Below are 20,307 nucleotides of genomic sequence, written 5' to 3'. Positions count from 1 at the left end.
ACTGAATTAGTCTCCTATAGATGGGCCTGTGGATATTTTCAGTTACTTGTTACAACATACAAAGTTGTCTCCCTGGCCAGGTGGTTCAGTGGGTTGGAGCATCGTACTGTACACCAAAGACTGCAGGTTCAATTCCTAGTCAGGGCACATACCTCGGTTGTTGGTTTGATCCCTGGTTGGGGAGTGTATGGGAGGCAACCAATTGATATTTCTCTCATCGATGTTCCTCTGGGGTGAGGACTTACCAAAGAAACTTAACATACTAACATATGAAAACATGTATTATGTACAGTTATAACTAGAATACATTCTCCAAATTGAAGTCGCTGTATCAAAGAATAAGCTGCATTATTAATTTCCATAATTATTGCCAGACTGCACCATTTTCAGTCCAACCAGCTTTATATGAGACTGTCATCCCCACAAGTTCCCCTGGGTCCTAGGTGGTCAAACTTTTTTGTATTTGCTGTTGTGATAAGTAAAAAATAGCTTAGTTTCGTTTCAATTTGCATTTTTCTTGAGGTTGAGCACTTTTTCAGTGTTTACCTCAGGGTGGTAGTGACGATTAAATGAGTGTTATACACAGCTAACCTTCATGGAATTGTTAGGTCACAAAACCTCATTTTTGTCACGTTATCTAATCTCCATCACAATCTATACGATCCCTTATAAAAAGAAAATAAGTCCTCACCTGGGTGACATAATTTCTCAGGATTGCTCTTCTCTTCCCCATTTAGTGTTCAAGATTAAACAGAGATAGCAATTAAGCTGGGTTCTTTTCAACACTCATACTTAAGATGATGTTACATATATATTTTCAAATACAAGCAAAATGTTATTTTGAAAGCCACCGAAGTAGACGAAGTGAGCGTGGAGGAAGTGGGCCAGCTGGGCTGCATGGGTTTAGGAAGGAATTTAGAGGCAAGAGAAGGGCCCTTGGAAAGCAAAGAGATCCTGAAGGAAGAGGGGCCTAGGCAGAGAGAGGGGGGGCCGGGGGAGGGAGCAGCTCTCATTGGGTCTCTGGGGACTCTGTCCTAAGGGCTTGTTGAATATTTTTAAAATTGCTTTTTCATTATTCCATGCTTATTAACTTCATTTTCTTTTTGGTAATCACTTTACTAAGACACATTTCACACACCATACCAGTCATTAGTCATGTTTTGCTGTTCCTTTTTGACTTGGCCTGAATTTGGATTTCCCCCCCAGTAGTGGTAAATCTGTTTACTTGGCCACTCAGTTTCACTGTGAATGGCAGGTTTCACTATGAACACAGTTTCACTATGAGCAGCAAGAACAAGAGCAACCATTTTCTTTTCTTTTTTTTTAAAAAATATATTTTATTGATTTTTTTTACAGAGAGGAAGGGAGAGGGATAGAGAGTTAGAAACATCGATGAGAGAAACATCAATCAGCTGCCTCCTACACACCCCCCACTGGGGATGTGCCCTCAACTAAGGTACATGCCCTTGACTGGAATCGAACCTGGGACCCCTGAGTCCGCAGGCCGACACTCTATCCACTGAGCCAAACCGATTAGGGCAGAGCAACCGTTTTCTTAGGGTACATGCTCACACACACTATTACATTTTTTAAAAATATATATTTTATTGATTTTTTACAGAGAGGATGGGAGAGGGAGAGAGAGTTAGAAACATCGATGAGTGAGAAACATCAATCAGCTGCCTCCTGCACACACCCCCCACCCACCCGCACTGGGGATGTGCTCGAAACCAAGGTACATGCCCTTGACCAGAATCGCTATTACATTTAATAAAATGTGGTTGTAAGAGTTCAGGGTTGATTTCTGAGGATACAGAAGAGTAAGTTACTATCCCCAAGTGAAATGTAACATGTTAAATAGTTTTCTTAAAGTCAAGGTTTAGTAGTTGGCAGAATGTAGAGCATGTTTCCCTGTAATTAGACTTGTAACTGACGCCCAGTGTTTTTAAAAAGCCATATGAGGTATAATTACATCATAAAAGGTCAGTTATGTGTAATTAAACTCATTAATTAATGAGGATATATTGTGCTTTTGGCACAAATCTTGTTATTATTATTTTTAATATATTTTATTGATTTTTTTACAGAGAGGGAGAGAGAGTTAGAAACATCGATGAGAGAGAAACATCAATCAGCTGCCTCCTGCACACCCCCTACTGGGGATGTGCCCGCAACCAAGGTACATGACCTTGACCGGAATCAACCTGGGACCCATGAGTCGGAAGTCCGACGCTCTATCCACTGAGCCAAACTGGTTAGGGCACAAATCTTATTTTTAAAAATATGATTTTATTGATTTTAGGGAGAGGAAGGGAAAAGGAAAGAAAATTCAATGTGAGAAACATTGATTGACTGCCTCCTGCATGCCCCCACCTGGGGATGGAGCCCCATACCCGGTCTTGTGTCCTGGCCAGGAATCAAATGCTCAACCAACTGAGCGACACCGGCCAGAGCTGCCACATAAACCTTTCAAGGAGCTCAAGATCTTCTCTGTGGAGGAATGTATCCATCAATGCTTCAGTGTGTTTGGATATTTATGTTTATAAAACTTTAAATAGCAAGTAAAAAAAAAAAAAATAGCCTCCCCCCTTTCCTTTCTATGTCCTAGTGGTAAGGGCGGTTAGTATCGTAACTTTATCCTACCCGCTTTTTTGTAGTGCTAGACAAATATTTGTGTGTTTGAATTAAAAGGCATGATAACATCACATCTGCGGCTTATTTATTGGGGTTGATATATTATGGCCATCTTGCCATGCAATCACTACATTGAAATATACAGTAATGTCTTTACGTTATGTCCTGATATAAATGTACCAACAGGTTGGTCACCCTTTCTTGAGTAGAAATGTTCAGTTACATTATAATTTGCTTACATATGTTTCTATCTTTTTGTTTTTTTTCCACTTGGATGGATGAAAGGTGTTTATATGCATTTGCTTTTCTTCTCGCATTTAAGTAGGTTTTGATTCTTTGAATTTCAACTTGAGTGAACATTTCCATTCTTTACTCACTATTATGATATTGAATCATTTTCCTTATTAATTTTGTGGAGCCCTTTTACATGATTAGAAACTCTCGCCCTAACCGGTTTACTGTAACCACTATCAGTCTGTGGACTGAAGGGTTTGATTCCAGTCAAAGGCACTTACCTCGTTTGCAGGCCCAGTTGCACAGAGATACAGCACCATGTTGAATAAGAATTGGTAAAGTGGCCATCCCTGTCTTGCTCCTGTTTTAGGGAAATAGTTTTAGTTTCTGCCCATTGACTATCGTGTTGGCTGTAGGTTTGTCATATATGGCCTTTATTATTTTGCGGTATGATCCCTTTACTTGTATTCCCACTTTGCTGAGAGTTTTTATCAAAAATGGGTGTTGGAATTTGTTGAATGCTTTTTCTGCATCTATGGATACGATTGTGTGATTTAGTCTTTCAATTTATGTGATGTATCACATTTATTGATTTGCGAATATTGTAGCAGTCTTGCATCCGTAGAATAAATCCCCCTTGGTCATGTTGTATGATCTTTTAAAATATATATAGTTTTATTGATTTCAGAGGAGGGGGAGAGGGAGAGAGATAGAAACATCAAGGATGAGAGAGAATCATGATCCGCTGCTTCCTGCAGACCCCCTGCTGTGGATCAAGCATGCAACCCGGGCACGTGCTCTGACATCCTGGTTCAGAGGTTGACACTGACCACTGAGACACACCAGCCAGGCATGATCTTTTTAATATATTGCTGGATCCGATTTGCTAATATTTGTTGAGGATTTTAGTATCTTTGTTCATCATAGATATTGGCCTGTAAAGCTCTTTCTTACCTGGTTTTGGAATTAGGATAATGCTGGCCTCATAAAAAAGAGATTAGAAGTAAGTGTACCTTCCTCTTTGATTTTTTTTGGAATAGTTTGAGGAGGATAGGTATTAATTCTTTGGAATGTTTGGTACAACTCCCCTGTGAAGCTGTTCGGACCAGGGCTTTTGTTTGCTGGGAGTTTTATTATTATTATTATTATTGTTATTATTGCTTTAATTTCATCAGTTGTTATGGGCCTATTCTTCCTAATTCAGTTTTGGAAGATTGTACTTTTCTAAGAATTTGTTCATTTTGTCCAGCTTGTTGGCATATAGTTTATCATAGTCTTTTATTAAAATCCTTTGTATTTCTGTGGTATCAGTTATTACTTCATCGTTTTCATTTCTAATTTTATTTAGTCTCTATGTCATACAGAAGCAACCAATGAATGCATAAATAAGTGGAATAACAAATCAATGTTTCTGTCAAATCAATAAATTAAAAAAAAAGAAAAAAGAATTAGCCCTAACCGGTTTGGCTCAGTGGATGGAGCATCCGCCTGCAGACTGAAAGGTCCCAGGTTCAATTCCGGTCAAGGGTATATCCCCCGTAGGAGGTGTGTAGGAGGCAGTTGATCGATGTTCTCTCTCATCCTCATCAATGTTTCTAACTTTCTATCCCTCTCCCTTCCTCTCTATAAGAAATCAATAAAATATATTTTAAAAAAGAATTAGATATAGTTTTTTTCTCCTAAGATTGTTTTATACAATTGGATAATTCTTACATATTTTATATCCTGGATATAACTATTGCAATTCTGAATTCTGATAAGTTTTTAGTAAATGCTCTTGGTTTCTCTGTGGAGTTAGTTGTATCATCTTTATTCAACAATACATGTCCTCATTTTTTATATTCATTTTTTTCTCACCTTGGCATTGACTAGAACATCCAGTGCCATGTTTAAATGTTAGCAGTATAGAAGTTATCTTTCTCTTTGCTCCTGACATCAGTGTCTTAAATATTTCATGCATTGGCTTTTAGTGTATATATATATGTATATATATATTTTTAAATATATTTTATTGGTTTTTCACAGAGAGGAAGGGAGAGGGATAGAGAGTTAGAAACATCGATGAGAGAGAAACATTGACCAGCTGCCTCCTGCACGCCCCTACCGGGGATGTGCCCGCAACCAATGTACATGCCCTTGACCGGAATCGAACCCGGGACCTTCCAGTCCGCAGACCGACGCTCTATCCACTGAGCCAAACTGGTTTCGGCTAGTATATTAATAAGGTTGTACAATCATTATCATGTCCATTTTTTTAAAAAATACTTTTTTATTGATTTTTGAGAGGAAGGGAAAGGAAGAGAGAGAGATAGAAACATCAATGATGAGAGACAATCATTGATCAGCTGCCTCCTGCTCCTGCACGCCCCACACTGGGGATCGAGCCCGCAACCCGGGCATGTGCCCTGACTAGGAATGGAACCATAATGCTCAACCACTGAGACACGTCGGCCAGTTCGAATATGATTTCTTAGGGGGTATAAGGTTTCTCTTTTGATGATGAAAATATTCTAGAATTAGATAAGTCAGTTTTTGCACAGCATTGTGAATGTACTAAAAACAACAGTAATGTACAATTTTAAATGGTTACATTGAATTTTATTTTATCTCAGAATAAATTTTCAAAGGAATTGTATTAGTACCCACTCACCAGAATAACCAAAATGAAAAGACAGAAAATACTAATTGTTAATGAGAATATAGAATTGGAGCTCTCAATTATTGGCTGAAAGTGTATTGATAACCATTTTAGAAAAAATTTTGCCCTATGTACTAAAGTTGAAGATATGCGGACATATTCACCCACTCTAGCACCCAGCATTTTCACTCCACACAATGCATATAATAAAACTATAGGAGTATACTTGTAATAGTCAAAAACTAGAAACAACTTAAATGGGCATCTACAATTGAAAGATCAATATAACGAATTACTATACAAAACCATGAATTACAAGTGTTCTTAACAAGTTGTGAAGTTCCAATGGCTCGTACTGAGATATTTAAATGGATAACTCTCACAAATATAGTTTTGAGTGAATGGCAGTCAATTATGTAGTTTAATAATAAGCAAAAGAAATCTATGATGTCAAAGCAATGGTTTGCCTTGGCACTGGAATGATGACTGGAAGGATATTTCTTGATTGGATTCTTGGCATATAGGTGTTCTTTTGGGAAAATTCAACTTTATATACTTAGGATTTATACATTTCCTACTTCAGTGCACTTTGCATTAAAATAACGGAAGTTGCCCATTGAATGGTACCAATTTATAATTATTTTAAATTTTTATTTGGAAAAACATGAATATACCAAATAATTAAATTAACAGGCAAGAGAGTATGACAGTTTCTATCTTTCCCCCCCCCCCTTTCTCTCTACCTACATCTTATTGGTATTTTATGACTTCTCTGAACATGTAAAAGTGAAACTAATATTCTCTGGGGCTTCACATTTATTTTCTCTTGAATTGTTCAGTTCCAATGGCTCTTATTGAAATATTTAAATGAGTAATGTGAATATTTGCTGTGTTTGTTTTACAGGCAGATTTTAAAAACAAAACAGTAAATGGCCCCAAGTCAGTATCCATGGACTACAGTGGATGTGGTCATGGGGAAGAAAAAAGCTTGGAATTGAACCCACATCCCCCTGAAAATGTAGCTGAAAATGACGAAAGTATGACAGGTATTGAAGTGGAGAAGTGGACGCAGAGCAAGAAATCCCATTTAATAGATCACGTCAAAGGAGAGGTTACGGCAATTGTGACAGAAGCGGAAAAACTGGGAAACTCTGAAGATGACACGAAAGAAGTCCTCCCTGAACCTCAAATTTTGTTTGCACAAACGGTAACAAATGGCATTAAAAATGTACACTACTTACCAACGGAAACGGATGTGTCTCTTAAAAAATTCAACATTGAAGAATGGGACAAGGTGTCTGAAAACAACTCCTGTAAACCCTCACTAGACACTGCAAACCAGAACAATGCCATGAGCTCCGCTGCTACTAACGCAAGCGATCATCTTCCGGGGAGAAGCGATGTGTCCGTCTTCCAGGAGCCTGACTCTGAGTCTTTTCCTGATCCTGCAGATTTCAGCTGCAAGAGTCCTACTAGTACACCCACTGAAAGTGATCAACCGAAATCTCTAGAAGATATACCAAGTTCAGAGCCAAAACATGGATCTCCAGTTCAACAAAACCTTCTATCCCTGGTGACAGACAGGACATTAACGCAGGAGCAAGTGGATGTTATAGAAGCTTTGGCTCAGCTTTCCGGAACCCCTGCAGAAAATTCCTCAACATCGAAGTCTGAGAAGGGTGAAGAAAACAAGCAGATGTCGGCTAGTGTGCTTAATAACTATACAGCTTTATTCTGTTCTATAAGAAAGGACCTCCAAGGACGGTTTTTGCAGGGGGGGCCTCAAAGCCTTTTCCATTGTCCACTTGTAGAGAAGCAGAGTTCAGGCAACACGGTGCTGTTCAATGGCCAAAGTAGCGTTTCCGTGTCACATAACAGCTCAGCTACTGACCAAGTATCCACGAAGCCACAGGAATATTCAAATGCAGAAAGTTCCACGTCTCTTTTTACACCAAGTTCTAGTTCATCTGAAAGTGATACCAATAAAAATGCTGTTCAAAGTAGTAGTATTCTTGAGAGCTGTTCAGGAAATTTGCACGAGTTGCCACCCACAAGTGATGAATTGGGGTCCTGCAACCAGTTACTGGACGGCAGCAACAAGTTGGATTTAAAGGATGATCCATCATCCTGTCAAGAGATAGTTCATAGTCAAATAGAGGAAGATGTGGCTACCCAGTTGACACAACTTGCCTCGGTAATCAAATTCAGTTGTCCAAAACCAGAGGAAACAAATGAAGCGAGTACATCAGCAAACCTTGTGTGTAATGTGCAAAAACACAGTCAGGAGAAGAACAAAATAAAACCGAAACCACGGTCCAGTGTAAAAAATAATCATGGCTCATCAACAAAGCAAAAGAACAAAACCCGGAAAAGGACAAAATCTACTCCATCCAGAGAACGGCGGAAGAAGAAGCCTGCAGTCACAGGTTGTCAAGAAAATGGTCAGAAAAAGCAGGAACAGTTGTCATCTGAGTACAATAGGTTACATGACATTTGGATAGCGTCTAAATTTCAAAGATTTGGTCAATTCGGTCCACGTGATTTCCCTATTCTGTTGGGAAAAGTTCCTCCTGTAACTCCCGTACGGGCACCACTCACTCCAAAAAAGTCAGCATTAAAACACAAGAAATTATTTCCTCCACTTGCTCAGATAAAATTCGAGCGAAATTATGAATTAGACCAGGAAGAAATGATGAACGTTGACCCGTTGGATTCTCACTCCATCTCCCATTTACAAACCGAATCCAATGGGCAGGCGTTGACAGAAGAAGTTCCTGATTCTCAGGTACAGCCCATCGTGCATGCCAATCAGAAAGCTCATCCTTCACTCCAGTCCTTCTCTCCCACTAATCAGTGTGCCAATGTGATGGCTAACTATGACCAAACACAGTTCCAGCAGGATGCTGACGAGCAACTCATGCATCCGAGCCTGCCAGCATTGCCTAGCACCTCTCATGAGACCCCCGCATCAGACCCAGGACAAGTTCTCAGGAATGTAAATGTAGAATGTTCAGGTGGCATCACAGTGGTTTCGACCACAAATGAAGAAGACGTCTCTTTACCTAGTGTTGGAGCATCCGAAGTTTCCCCAGTAGAAAATGCACATAATTTTCATAATTATGCTATGAACTTTTTAACTAATTCTACAAGAAACCTGCTGTCTACAACAAAAGATTCTGAATTGCCAAGCTGCAACTGCCGTAGTAAGTGCATGTGTATGTATGGTGTGTGTGTTTCTTCTCTTACCTGCATTTAATTGCCCCCAGTCGTGACCAAATCATGTTTTGTTTGTTGTATTTTACATATGGCATTTTGTTCCTATTCATATTCTAGCTAAGGTGGACTACATAATTCTACACTACACATTTTTCTGTCAGACCTTTAATGATGCTGCTCAGGTAAATTGGAAATTCAACTCCTAATCAGGAAACTTTCTCAAGTGGAAAATTAGCTGATTTCACTCAAGGCTAAATGTCTCCAATTGTTTATTCTGAAGATCGTAATAATGAATTCCTTTTATACTTTATTACAGTTTATTCCTATATTTAAAAAATGCCTGGCCGGCGTGGCTCAATGGTTGAGCACAAAAGGATTTCAAACCTATAAGCTTTTTGCTTAAAAAATATTTTTTATTGTGAGATATAACATGCATACAGTGAATGTAAAATATATCTACAAACTAACAAATGACCGTAAAAAAACATTCTGTAATTGCTACCCCCAGTCAAGAACTATAACTGGGATATTTCTTTTTTAGTGCCTAGTGCTTTTATGCTCTGCAGTATAAAGGGTCTGCCTGCACAGTATATGGGAAAAATTCATCATACTGACTAGTTGAAGAATTTGCAAACCTTTTTGAGTTTTAAAATATTGAGTTGTTTGTCCTGGCCATTGTGGCTCAGTTGTTACCATTTGTTGCTTAAAAATCTGAGGTCAAATAGTAAGAGTTATTCTCTGAATGTCATGACAAATGCAAAAAAGATCTGTGAAGTTTATACACCTGAGATAGTCTAATGCTGCCCTGTGCACAGCTTCAATGGGATGATTGACAAGTTTGAAGACTCTTTCCTTACACAGATTAACTAGTCACAGTGTACGAGTTCAGACAGCGAGGCATCAAGTTTATTGAGTATCTACAGTGGTCACGGAATTGTGTTTTCCTATAACAATTACATGTGAGGTTATTGTGCTCATTCTATAGAAATAGGAACTTAAAGAAGATAAACAAAAAGCAGATTCACTCAGAAATCATCCCAAGTGGGACCATCACATGGAAGGGTAAAGGATTTCCCTGGAGTTATTATGTTCTAGCACCTTAAGGGTAATAACCTCTATCTAGGTCAGGGTACCTAAAATTTATCACTATTGGCATTTTAGAGGGAATAATTCTTTATTGTAGGGAGACATGCATTGTCACGGTTTAGTGGTATTGTGGCCTACACACACACACACACACACACACACACACACACACCCTGCCCAGTTGTTACAGCCAAAAACATTGTCAAGTGTCCCACCAAGGAAAATTCACCCTTGATTAAGAACGAGTTTTCTAGATAACTAGTAATAAATTGAAATCTATTCAATATATCTTGGTGGAGAAGCCACAGAACTTAACCCCAAGCTGTATTTGGTGCCCAATCAAAATAGTTCAGTGATGACATTTCGGTGTAGGCGGGTACACCCAGGCCAATAATAGTTCCACAGTGATTCTAGTTAGGCATGATTCAAGAGACCAAGTTAGAAACACTGTTTTCTAGTAAATCTGTAATTCACAAAAATTCAAATAGTATGGAATTGTGATGCAAACATCTTCTAAAAATAAAGCTTGTTAGTTTTTCTACATGAATTGACATTATACTGACTTTAAATTTGTTTTAAATTTTTTACCTTAAGAATTCTTAGATTTTTTAGTACATCTGAAACTAATACAAAATAATAGAATTTATACTGTAATTTAAAAAAATTAAAATGTTGTTTTAGAATTTCTTTTACTTTTTTACAGTGATTGTAAATATTATTGTATTGTTTTAATAGCTTTATTGTTTTCCATCATATAAACATCTCCTAACTTATTTAACCTATCACTTATTGACAGATGTTAAGGTTTTCTCTCTTTTGATATTACAAATAATTGTAACTAGGAACATTCTTGTGTACATTTGCATTATAAATACATAATTGTGCAATTGTAGACTAGAACAGATCCTTAGTGAAATTGTTGGGCTCAATTAATAGGATTCTGAAACCATGCTTTTAAATATATTGTTCTTGGATAAATTTGAATTTTGTACCTCAATTATTAATAGATTTCTTAAAAGCAAGAAATTAAGAGAATAAGTATGACCCACGTCTTAAAATATATTTCCCCCCTCTGATTCTCAGACGAAAAATGAATTAGGAACATAAAGTTAAAAAATTCAGGGCTCATTGGCCTAGACTTTAATAGACAAAGCTTACCAAAACCTTGTCAAGATTCATTCTTCTGAATTGGAAAGAAAAAAAAAACAACAAAAAAAACCTATAAATTAGCTCTTCCTTGCCCCTATGCAGTTCTGTGAAACTTTGGGTCTAATAATCTTATTCCTTCCACAGATCGAGTTATACAAAGAGAAAAAGGCCCATATTATACGCACCTTGGGGCAGGACCAAATGTTGCTGCTGTCAGGGAAATCATGGAGAATAGGTGAGGAAATATGCTTCCCTGTTAAAATCATTATTGTGGACCAGACTCGATGCAGAGGAATTATCTCTGGGAATAAACATGAGATGAACGGAACACCTGCAGGAATATGAGATGGCTGTTTCTTAGGGCCCAGGACGAGAATCGCTTCCTGGTGTCCCTGCTCAGCCACTCATCACAAGAGCCATTGGGCACTCAACAAGACACTCAAAAAGCAAGGCTGTCTTCGTTAAATTAAAAAATTTTTTTTTCAGAAATATTCGTTTTTTTATATTATTGCATAATAATAGTAGAAATAGTTCAAATTACCTCCATCAACACCATTAACATTCCTTTTGTCTGTCTGGGAGCCAGGCCACTTTTAAAGAGTGATATTTAAGGTTAAGTAAAAAACTGGATATAATAAAATATCTGCCACATGAAACTAAGTTTTTAACAAAAATAATGACGAGAGTTTGATTTTTGTACTTTTATAAATCCATATCTTATGCACATTAAGATGTTAAAAAGTATATATTGCAATTATTTTCTTTTCACTGTGTTTTGTACTCAGGTATGGGCAAAAAGGAAGTGCAGTAAGGATAGAAAAAGTAATATATACTGGAAAAGAAGCGAAAAGCTCTCGTGGATGTCCTGTCGCTAAGTGGGTAAGTATTTTGTATTTATACATTTCTCAAATTGGATTTTTCCATGTATAAAACTTTGTTCTCATTGATTTTAGAGAGAGAAGGGAGAGGAATAGAGAGATAGAAACGTTGATGAGAGAGAAACATCAATGGGCAGCCTCCTGCCATAGAGTTTACATATTTATGGTTTTCCAGTTTATTTCTCTTGTGTATCTGAGATGTACAATCATGTAATTTATTCCCCTTTCCAAGTTTTATACTTTTAATTTCTTCCATTTCATATACTTAGTCTACCAGACTAACTCCAATGTAATATTCCTTATTTTGTTCGTCTCATTAGTGAGAACTTTCCAGAGGTTTCTCATAATGATGGGAAGCCCTCTTTGGGGGGGGGACATTTACACTGAGATCTGAGTTTGCAAAGAATACCCCCAAGAATGTAGGGAAGAGCCTGTATAAGCAGAGAACATGTAAAGGTCAAGGAAGAGAGTACATTCCTCATTAACCTCAGAGGGTGAGTGAAGTTGAGGAGGTAACAAATAGAAGCAGGGGAAGGTATAAAGGTTGGCAGAAACCAGGGCATGAATAGTTTCATAGGTCATGGTGAGGAATTAGAGTCTTAGTTTACACACAACATAACGCCTTTGATGTATTTTAATTAGGGGTGTGTTATCTCACTGATTTATGCTTTTAAGAAGGGCATTCTAGGAAGGTAATTGATAAGGTCTGGATCAGTTACCTGTTGCTTCTTAGTGACTGTTTGCTAGTGGCTTCATTTCCTTAAAATACCTCTGAAAGTGCTTTCTCCTGTCAGAGCATCTTGGTTTCCCCCAGAGTGAGTCAATCAAAGGATAACACGGAGGAAGCCACAATGTCTCTTGTGACATGAGCCTTGGAAGTGGCTACACAAGTAAGCCCTATTCCAGTGATGGCGAACCTATGACACGCGTGTCAGCACTGACACGCGTAGCCATTTCTGATGACACGCGGCCGCATGCCGAGGATGAAATATTTGCTGCTCCTGAGGATGAAACATTTGCGACTATGGTCTTGGAGTTAAGTTTTTTCCTGAAAGTAACACACTACCCGAGTTATGCTCAGATTTTTGGCGAAGTTTGACACACCAAGCTCAAAAGGTTGCCCATCACTGCCCTATTCCATGCAGGAGGAACTATGCAAGGGCATAAAGACCAGGTGGTGGTGATTATGGGGGACATCTTCGAGACTGGACTAATATGTCATCTTCACTAAATATCAACATGTCAGAATACTACATTGGCCCAGCCGGTGCTGCTCAGTGCTTGAGCATCAACTGATGAGTTGAACCAGGGGTTCAAGGTTCAGTTCATGGTCAGGTGGGCTTGATCCTTGGCATGAGGCGGCTGATCAATCAATGCCTAGGTTATGAGGTCATTCTCTAGTGTAGGAGGCAACCAGTGTTTCTATCTCTCTTTCCCTCTTTCCTTCCTTTCTGAAATCAATAACAATACGTGTTTTTTTTTTTTCAAAAGAATACTACATTCATCGGCTTAGTTAAATATATCTATCTCAGCCCTATCCAATATATCCCATACCTAGTACATCTATCTACTTTAGCCCTGTCTTTTCTAAAGGGGAAGCCCTTGACTTTGTGAATCTTTATTTACAAAATAATGCACATAGTACCTTGCACATTTGCTGAATTAAACAGCAGGGTTTTATTCTCAATATTTGTCACTGATGGTTCAATGTTCATTATCTATACAGTATATGTTCATTATTTCTGAGTCCTTTACTTATTTGTCTGTTAAGCAGCAAAGGGTACAAATATTCTCAGGTTATGTCAGCAAGCTTTCCTTGGAGTGAGTGATCCAAAAGAACAGGGAAGCTGGATTAAGTTTTGGGATTTTTAAAAAATATTTTTTATTCATTTCAGAGAGGAAGGAAGAGAGAGATAGAAACCTCAGTAATGAGAGAAAATCATTGATTGGCTGCCTCCTGCATGTTCCCCACTAGGGATCGAGCCCACAACCCGGGCATGTGCCCTTGACCAGAATCAACCTGGGACCTTTAGTCCAAAGGTCGATGCTCTATCCATTGAGTCAAACCAGCTAAGGCAGTTTTGGGATTTTAAATGATCCTTCCTGTCTTTGAAAACTTCTGTAATGCAACAAGAATACTTACATTGATAGAATTTGGGTATGTGTGTGTGTATATGTATATATATATATTTTTTTCAATTTTTTATTAAGGTATTTTATGTGTACATAATCTTACCATTGCCACCCCCCACCCCACTCCCATATATGCCCTCACCCCCCAGAGTTTTGCATCCATTGGTTATGCTTATATGCATGCATACAAGTCCTTTGATTGATCTCTTATCTCCCCCACCTCTCCCTAACTTTCCCCCTGTAATTTGACAGTCTGTTTGATGCTTTACTGTCTCTGTATCTGTCTTTTTGTTCAAGTTTATAATGTTTTTTATTATCCATAAATGAGTGAGATCATGTGGTATTTTTCTTTCATTGTATTTTTTTTTTTTTAATTAAAACATACTGTATGGGGTCTGCAGCCTAAAGATTTTCATAACTTTCTGTTAAAGTCCTCTTTTGGTATAACTCTTCTTCAAGGGTTGTTAGGTACAAAGAAGAGTATTTAGTACTTTCAATGCAGCAGCTGCAGCAAAATTAATTTCTTATTTTCCCTTTGCAATATTCAGATTACATGGAATATTTTGATATATAGTGATATATATCTGGCCCTTTTCACAAAGACAATCCAGGGATAAGGAATGAAATAAAGAACATTTGCTAACCAACTTGAAATTTTTGATATTTACTAATGACAATTAAAAAGTATAATCTTGATCACAAAACCAAGCGTTAATTCTACATATCTGTCATAATTAATGAAGTAGGTGTCAAATGAAGATAGATGTTAGAAAAACCATAATGTTAAACTTCTTGCAAACTCTCCAACTTATCTTATTTAAAATACTTATTTTGGCAATTTACCCAATAAATGTTCTCTTATAAAAAATAAATATTCATATTGCTCATTGTTAGTACCTGGAGCAATGCCACGCACATAGTCAACACTTACTAAGTTTTTGTTGAGTGTATGAATGTGGAACTTAAATAAGAATATTTTAGAATGTTGAATTTTTGAAAAATTTGAATTGCTATCTTGAAATAGTATTGCTGTAGTATTCATTATTTTTTTTTTTTCTTCTGTGGCATGGAAATTTTTTGAGTATTAGAATTAATAGTCTGCTATAGTTGTTCACCCCACACCTTGGAACTATTGATAGAAATTAAATGAAAAGTTGAGTGAAAGGATTAGGTTTCTGAATAATTAAGTCCTACATATGGATCCTTCATACAGGATTTATTTTTTTTAAGGGGTTAAAGGAAATGGAGATAAATCATTTTAAAATAAGAAATCTAGTAAATGTTCAACTAATGGGTTTCATTTCCCCAAATATACTTTCACCTTGCATAGTGTGCATTTGTCATGTATTAAATATTAAACTAACTTAAACATTGTGTGATTTCATGTCTGTGTGCAGACTTATATTTGTTAGTAATTGGTTGGATTCTTTTGTAAATGTATAATTTTAATTGCACATGCTTTTATTTTTTTATTTTTTTAGGTATATTTTTATTGGTTTCAGAGAGGAAGGGAAAGGGAGAGATAGGAACTTTGATGATGAGAGAGAATCATTGATTGACTGCCTCCTGCATACCCGACACTGAGTGTAGAGTCCACAACCTGGGCATGTACCCTTGCTTCGACCCGAACCTGGGATCCTTCAGTCTGCAGGCAAATGCTCTATCCACTGAGCCAAACCCAGTAGGGCTTCTTTTATATTTTTACCATGGTACCTTGTCTTGAAAGAATGGGTTATTGCTTCCCTTTTTAGGGGTCACACACAAAAAGTCTAGCAGCAAATTCTGACTGGGCAGCAAAATTTAGTGAGCTACTCTCACATTGTTTTTGCTTTATCCTTATTTACTGTTTTCTTCTTTCCTTGAAATGTTTCTTTTCCCGGAGGTCATGAACACTCACCCAAAATTGTGAGCCTGTGGCAGATGTTTCACACTCTTCTTCTCTACTGTCACTGCATTTCTCAGGGACTCGCTATCTCTTCACTTAGATTTGGATGATACAGTCTCTTGAATATACTATGCTCTATTTTTTTATATTATTATTTCTTTTTATTGAGATATATATATATATTTTGATATATTTTGATATATTTTATTGATATATATATATATATTTTGATATATGTATATATTTTTTAATTTTATTTTTTTTTACAGAGAGGAAGGGAAAGGGATAGAGAGTTAGAAACATCTATGAGAGAGAAACATCGATCAGCTGCCCCCTGCAACACACCCTAATGGGGATGTGCCCGCAACCAAGGTACATGCCCTTGACTGGAATCGAACCTGGGACCTTTCAGTCTGCAGGCCAATGCTCTATCCACTGAGCCAAACCGGGCAGGGCTATACTATGCTCTATTAAATCCTTACACTATTCTCCCCTCCCCCATTGAGCTTTGGAGTAATGGCAAGAGCAGGGAGGAGAATTCAGACAGGCTGTACAGATAGCTCCTATGTCAAAGCAATTCACACTATTCTCTCTCTCTCCCCCCCTCCACCCCCAGATTTATACAATGACAAACTTTCCCTTTTTGTTTCTTTTGTTCTAAGGCTCTGATCCCTGACTTGATTGTCTTTGGTCTGTACCATGGTGCTGCTTATATCTGTGCCCAAATTTGGCACCTCTTTATATATTAACATGTCAGTGTAATAAAGGGAATCGCTGGTGTTCTGCTTGACTTGTGAGAAGACCATTTTATGCTTTGGCAATGAAAATTAGGCAAAAGCTAATACGTTGATGTTGTCAGTGATGTTAAACTGCCTTTTTTCATTGTTTTTTTTTATATATATAAAACATTTTTCTTTACTTAAACCTATTGTCTGCTAAAATACTATTAGCACTACTTTTTCGTTAGCTTAGTCGCTTAGAGTTCATTTTGAAGGGAACTTTTTATTCAACTATCTATCTATCTCTCTCTATATAAAAGCCTAATTGACCATTCCAGCCAAACAGCCAGAACAACCGGTTGACCAGTTGCTCAACACAGGAGCTGCTCCCTGGTGGTCAGTGCACTCCCACAGCCAACCTCCCATGGTCCCTCTTCCCTGCTAGCAGGCCCCCCCCCCCCCCCCCCCCCTTCATAGGTCCCGATCACCTCCCAGGCCGAGGGAGCCCATCCTGCACGAATTCATGCACCGGGCCTCTAGTAATGTACATAAAGAAAACTACACAAGTCATAAATGTTCAGTTCAGTGAAGTTGTACAAAGAGAACACACCTATGTAATCTCTACCCAGATCAAGAAATAAATAATTACCCTCGAAGGATGAAGTTCATTTATTTTATATATATATATATATATATATATATATATATATATATATATATAGCTTTAAATAACCTTAATGGGTGGGGTGTTTTTGTTTTTGATTTGTTGGCCACCATCATTTTGTGTTGAAATTTAATCTACTTTGTCTTTAACATGATTATTGATAAACTCAACAGTGATCTCTGGCAATCCCACACTTGATTTCAGAGTTGCTCCTAGCTATGATTTTTTTATAAATACATTTTTATTGATTTCATTTATATATAGAGAGAGATAGAAAGATCAATGATGAGAGAGAATCATTCATCGGCTGTTCCCTGCTCACCCCACACTGGTGATCAAGCCCGCAGCTTGGGTATGTGTTCCTACCAAGAATTGAACCACAACCTCCTGGTTCATAGGTCATCGCTCAGCCACTGAGCCAAACTGGCTAGGGCACATCTTCCTGTTCTTGACAGTATTTTGGATATGGGTACTAATTAGTTTTTCTACGTTTATATACTTATTAATTCACGTTAATTTACGTAGGATATTACCTGAACCTAAATATGCATTGACTATTCATTGTTCTACAGATTGACTTTAACTGAAAAGATATTTTTTTCCAATACAAGAAATGCCCCCATTCTTCACCCTCAGGTTATGCAAAGACTTATTCTTTGCTCTTGTATCATTTCTGACAGAGGCCTGTCCTTCACATCACAGGAGTTGGTACTTTCCAGATACCTGCCTGTAGCTTGTCTCTTGTGCTATGCATGTCCCCACTGATCCAGTCACTCTGTCCTGGAGCTTGTCTTCCAATACTGAGGACCATGAACACCAAAGTCCCAAAACTTTGGCCAGCACAAAAACAATATTTTTTAACTTATTATTTTGAAATAATTTCAGACTTACTCAAAAGTTGCTTGAATAGTATAGAGATTTTCAGATAATCTTCATTGACATTTCCCAAATGTAACGTATTACCACATTTGCTTTGCTTTATCTTTCTCTTTTCCTTCTCTCTCCTTTGCTCTTCCTCCTATTTTTCCTGAATACCCTAATAGCGATTTGTAAGCGAGATGCCCTTTACCATAAATACATTGGTGTGTTTTCAAAACAAAGGTATTTCTTAACCACAGTAAATTGTCTTTCATAGCTTCTATTATTAAAATCTTACATAAACTTCGAACAACTAATCCTAATACAAGATTAATATCTAATCTTTAGGTTTTATATCCAATAACACCCTTTATGGGGGAAAAAACATTTTTTAAAGTTCTCTTCTGCATAGAATAAAATACTTTTATACAGATTTACTGCATTTCCAAATTGGGGCTCAAACTAGGCTCTTCTGAAACTTTTTTAATTATAAGCTACTTTTCAAAGTTGAGAGCATCAGGTCTTCATTTATCTCTCCAAATCTGATTGCAGTAATATTTGCCCACCTGATATTTGCTTTTGCTGTTTATATCTTTAGAAATTAATAGGAAGGAGAGAAGATTAGACATCACAATAGTATCGACCCAGAACTCTCTTATTCAAATAGCTAGAGGTAGGTATTTGATTCCTGCACTTGGGGGAGAGGGTCTTGCAGTCCAGGAGCCTTCGATGGATGTCCAACTGACAGCTTAAGACATCCAGCAGGGATTGGGCCTAAGCAGGCAGTCAGACATCCTTAGCGCTCCCGCACAGGTGGGGCTCCTACCACTGGTCACTGTGCTCACCAGTTGTGAGCCCTGCTTCTGTGCTTCTGGCTGGGCAGCACTCCTCCTGTGGGAGTGCATTGACCACAAGGGGGCAGATCCTGCATTGAGCAACTGCCCCCTCAGGTCATTGCGCGTCATAGCAACTGGTCATTCTACTGTTCAGTTGATTTGCATGTTACCCTTTTATTATCTAAGATTTTAAAGATTATTGAGATTACCAGATGTAGGTTTTAAACATGGGTCAAAATTTGGGAATATTAAGAGTGGTAGCAATACAATGAATTTTTAAATAGAGATTTTAATCGGAAAGTGTAGTTATTCGCTTTACAAGCATTTACATTGTTTTGAAGGAGATCTCCAGAACTTTTTTCTTGCAAACATGAAACTTTATACCCATTAAATAACTCCTCTTTTCCCATTACCCCAGCTCCTGATAACCACCATTCAAATTTTCATTTCTCTTTGATTGATTACTTTAGATAACTCATGTAAGTGGAATCATATAGTATTTGTCGTTTTGCAACTGACTTATTTCACTGAGTATCATTTCCTAAAGGTTCGTGCATGTTGTAGTATTTGAAAGGATTCCCTTTTTTAAGTCTGAATAATATCCCATTTTGTGTATATACAAATTTTGTTTTTGTTTATTTATTAGTCAACATTTAGGCTGCTTCCACTGTGAATATGGATATGGAAACATTTGTTCAAGACGCTGCTGTATTAATTCTTTTGGGTATATACCCCGCAGTCTATTTGTGGGTTTTTGTTGTTTGTTGTTTTTTTAGCAACCTCCAGAATTTCTATAGTGGTTGCTCCATTTTATAACCCCACCAACATATGTAGTACTTTTAAATCATTTTTTACTTTGCTAATAATGTTAACTATATTTTCTTAAGCTCATCATCTATTTGGATATTCTATTCTATTGTGTCTATTTAATTTTGTTTTTGTTACTCATTTGCAGAAGTTCTTTATTTTGGATAAGACTATTTTATAAATTATATATTTATCATAAATATTTCTCTCATTTGCTTGCCTTATCTTTTGCCTGTTAATGTTTTCGATGAATAGATGTTCTTAATTTTAAAATAATCCACGTTAACTTTTTCCTTTGTAAACAATTAAATTTGGTATTCTATTTTTAAATGTTTTACCTGCTCGCAGGTCATGAAGCTATTTTCTTTTAAAAACTTTTTGCTTTGTCTTTCATTTTTAGATCTACAGTACAACTCAAGTTACATATGTGAAGTAAGGGTCAAGATTCATTTTTTTCTATATTGATGTCTACACAGTACTGTTTATTGAAAAGATTTTTTGCATTATCAAATTTGTCCTAAGTCAGGTGATCATTTTTATACTGATCTCCTGAACTCACTATTCTATTTC

General features: G+C 37.2%; 1 protein-coding gene across 1 annotated transcript in view; it reads left to right on the top strand.

The window, feature by feature from the left end:
- TET1 (tet methylcytosine dioxygenase 1) overlaps nt 1–20,307 on the top strand; it is a 108,648-nt gene that overhangs the window by 65,787 nt on the left and 22,554 nt on the right. The window contains exons 3-5 of the mRNA XM_054729345.1: nt 6,411–8,709; nt 11,102–11,192; nt 11,743–11,836. Of these exons, the coding sequence (XP_054585320.1) occupies nt 6,411–8,709; nt 11,102–11,192; nt 11,743–11,836 (2,484 nt within the window). The remainder of the gene's footprint in view (nt 1–6,410; nt 8,710–11,101; nt 11,193–11,742; nt 11,837–20,307) is intronic.

Source organism: Eptesicus fuscus, chromosome 17, assembly GCF_027574615.1.
Source record: "Eptesicus fuscus isolate TK198812 chromosome 17, DD_ASM_mEF_20220401, whole genome shotgun sequence".
In the NCBI taxonomy this organism is placed as follows: Eukaryota; Metazoa; Chordata; class Mammalia; order Chiroptera; family Vespertilionidae; genus Eptesicus; species Eptesicus fuscus.
The sequence above is the reverse complement of the archived record's forward strand: the minus strand, read 5'-3'. Positions and strand labels throughout refer to the sequence as shown.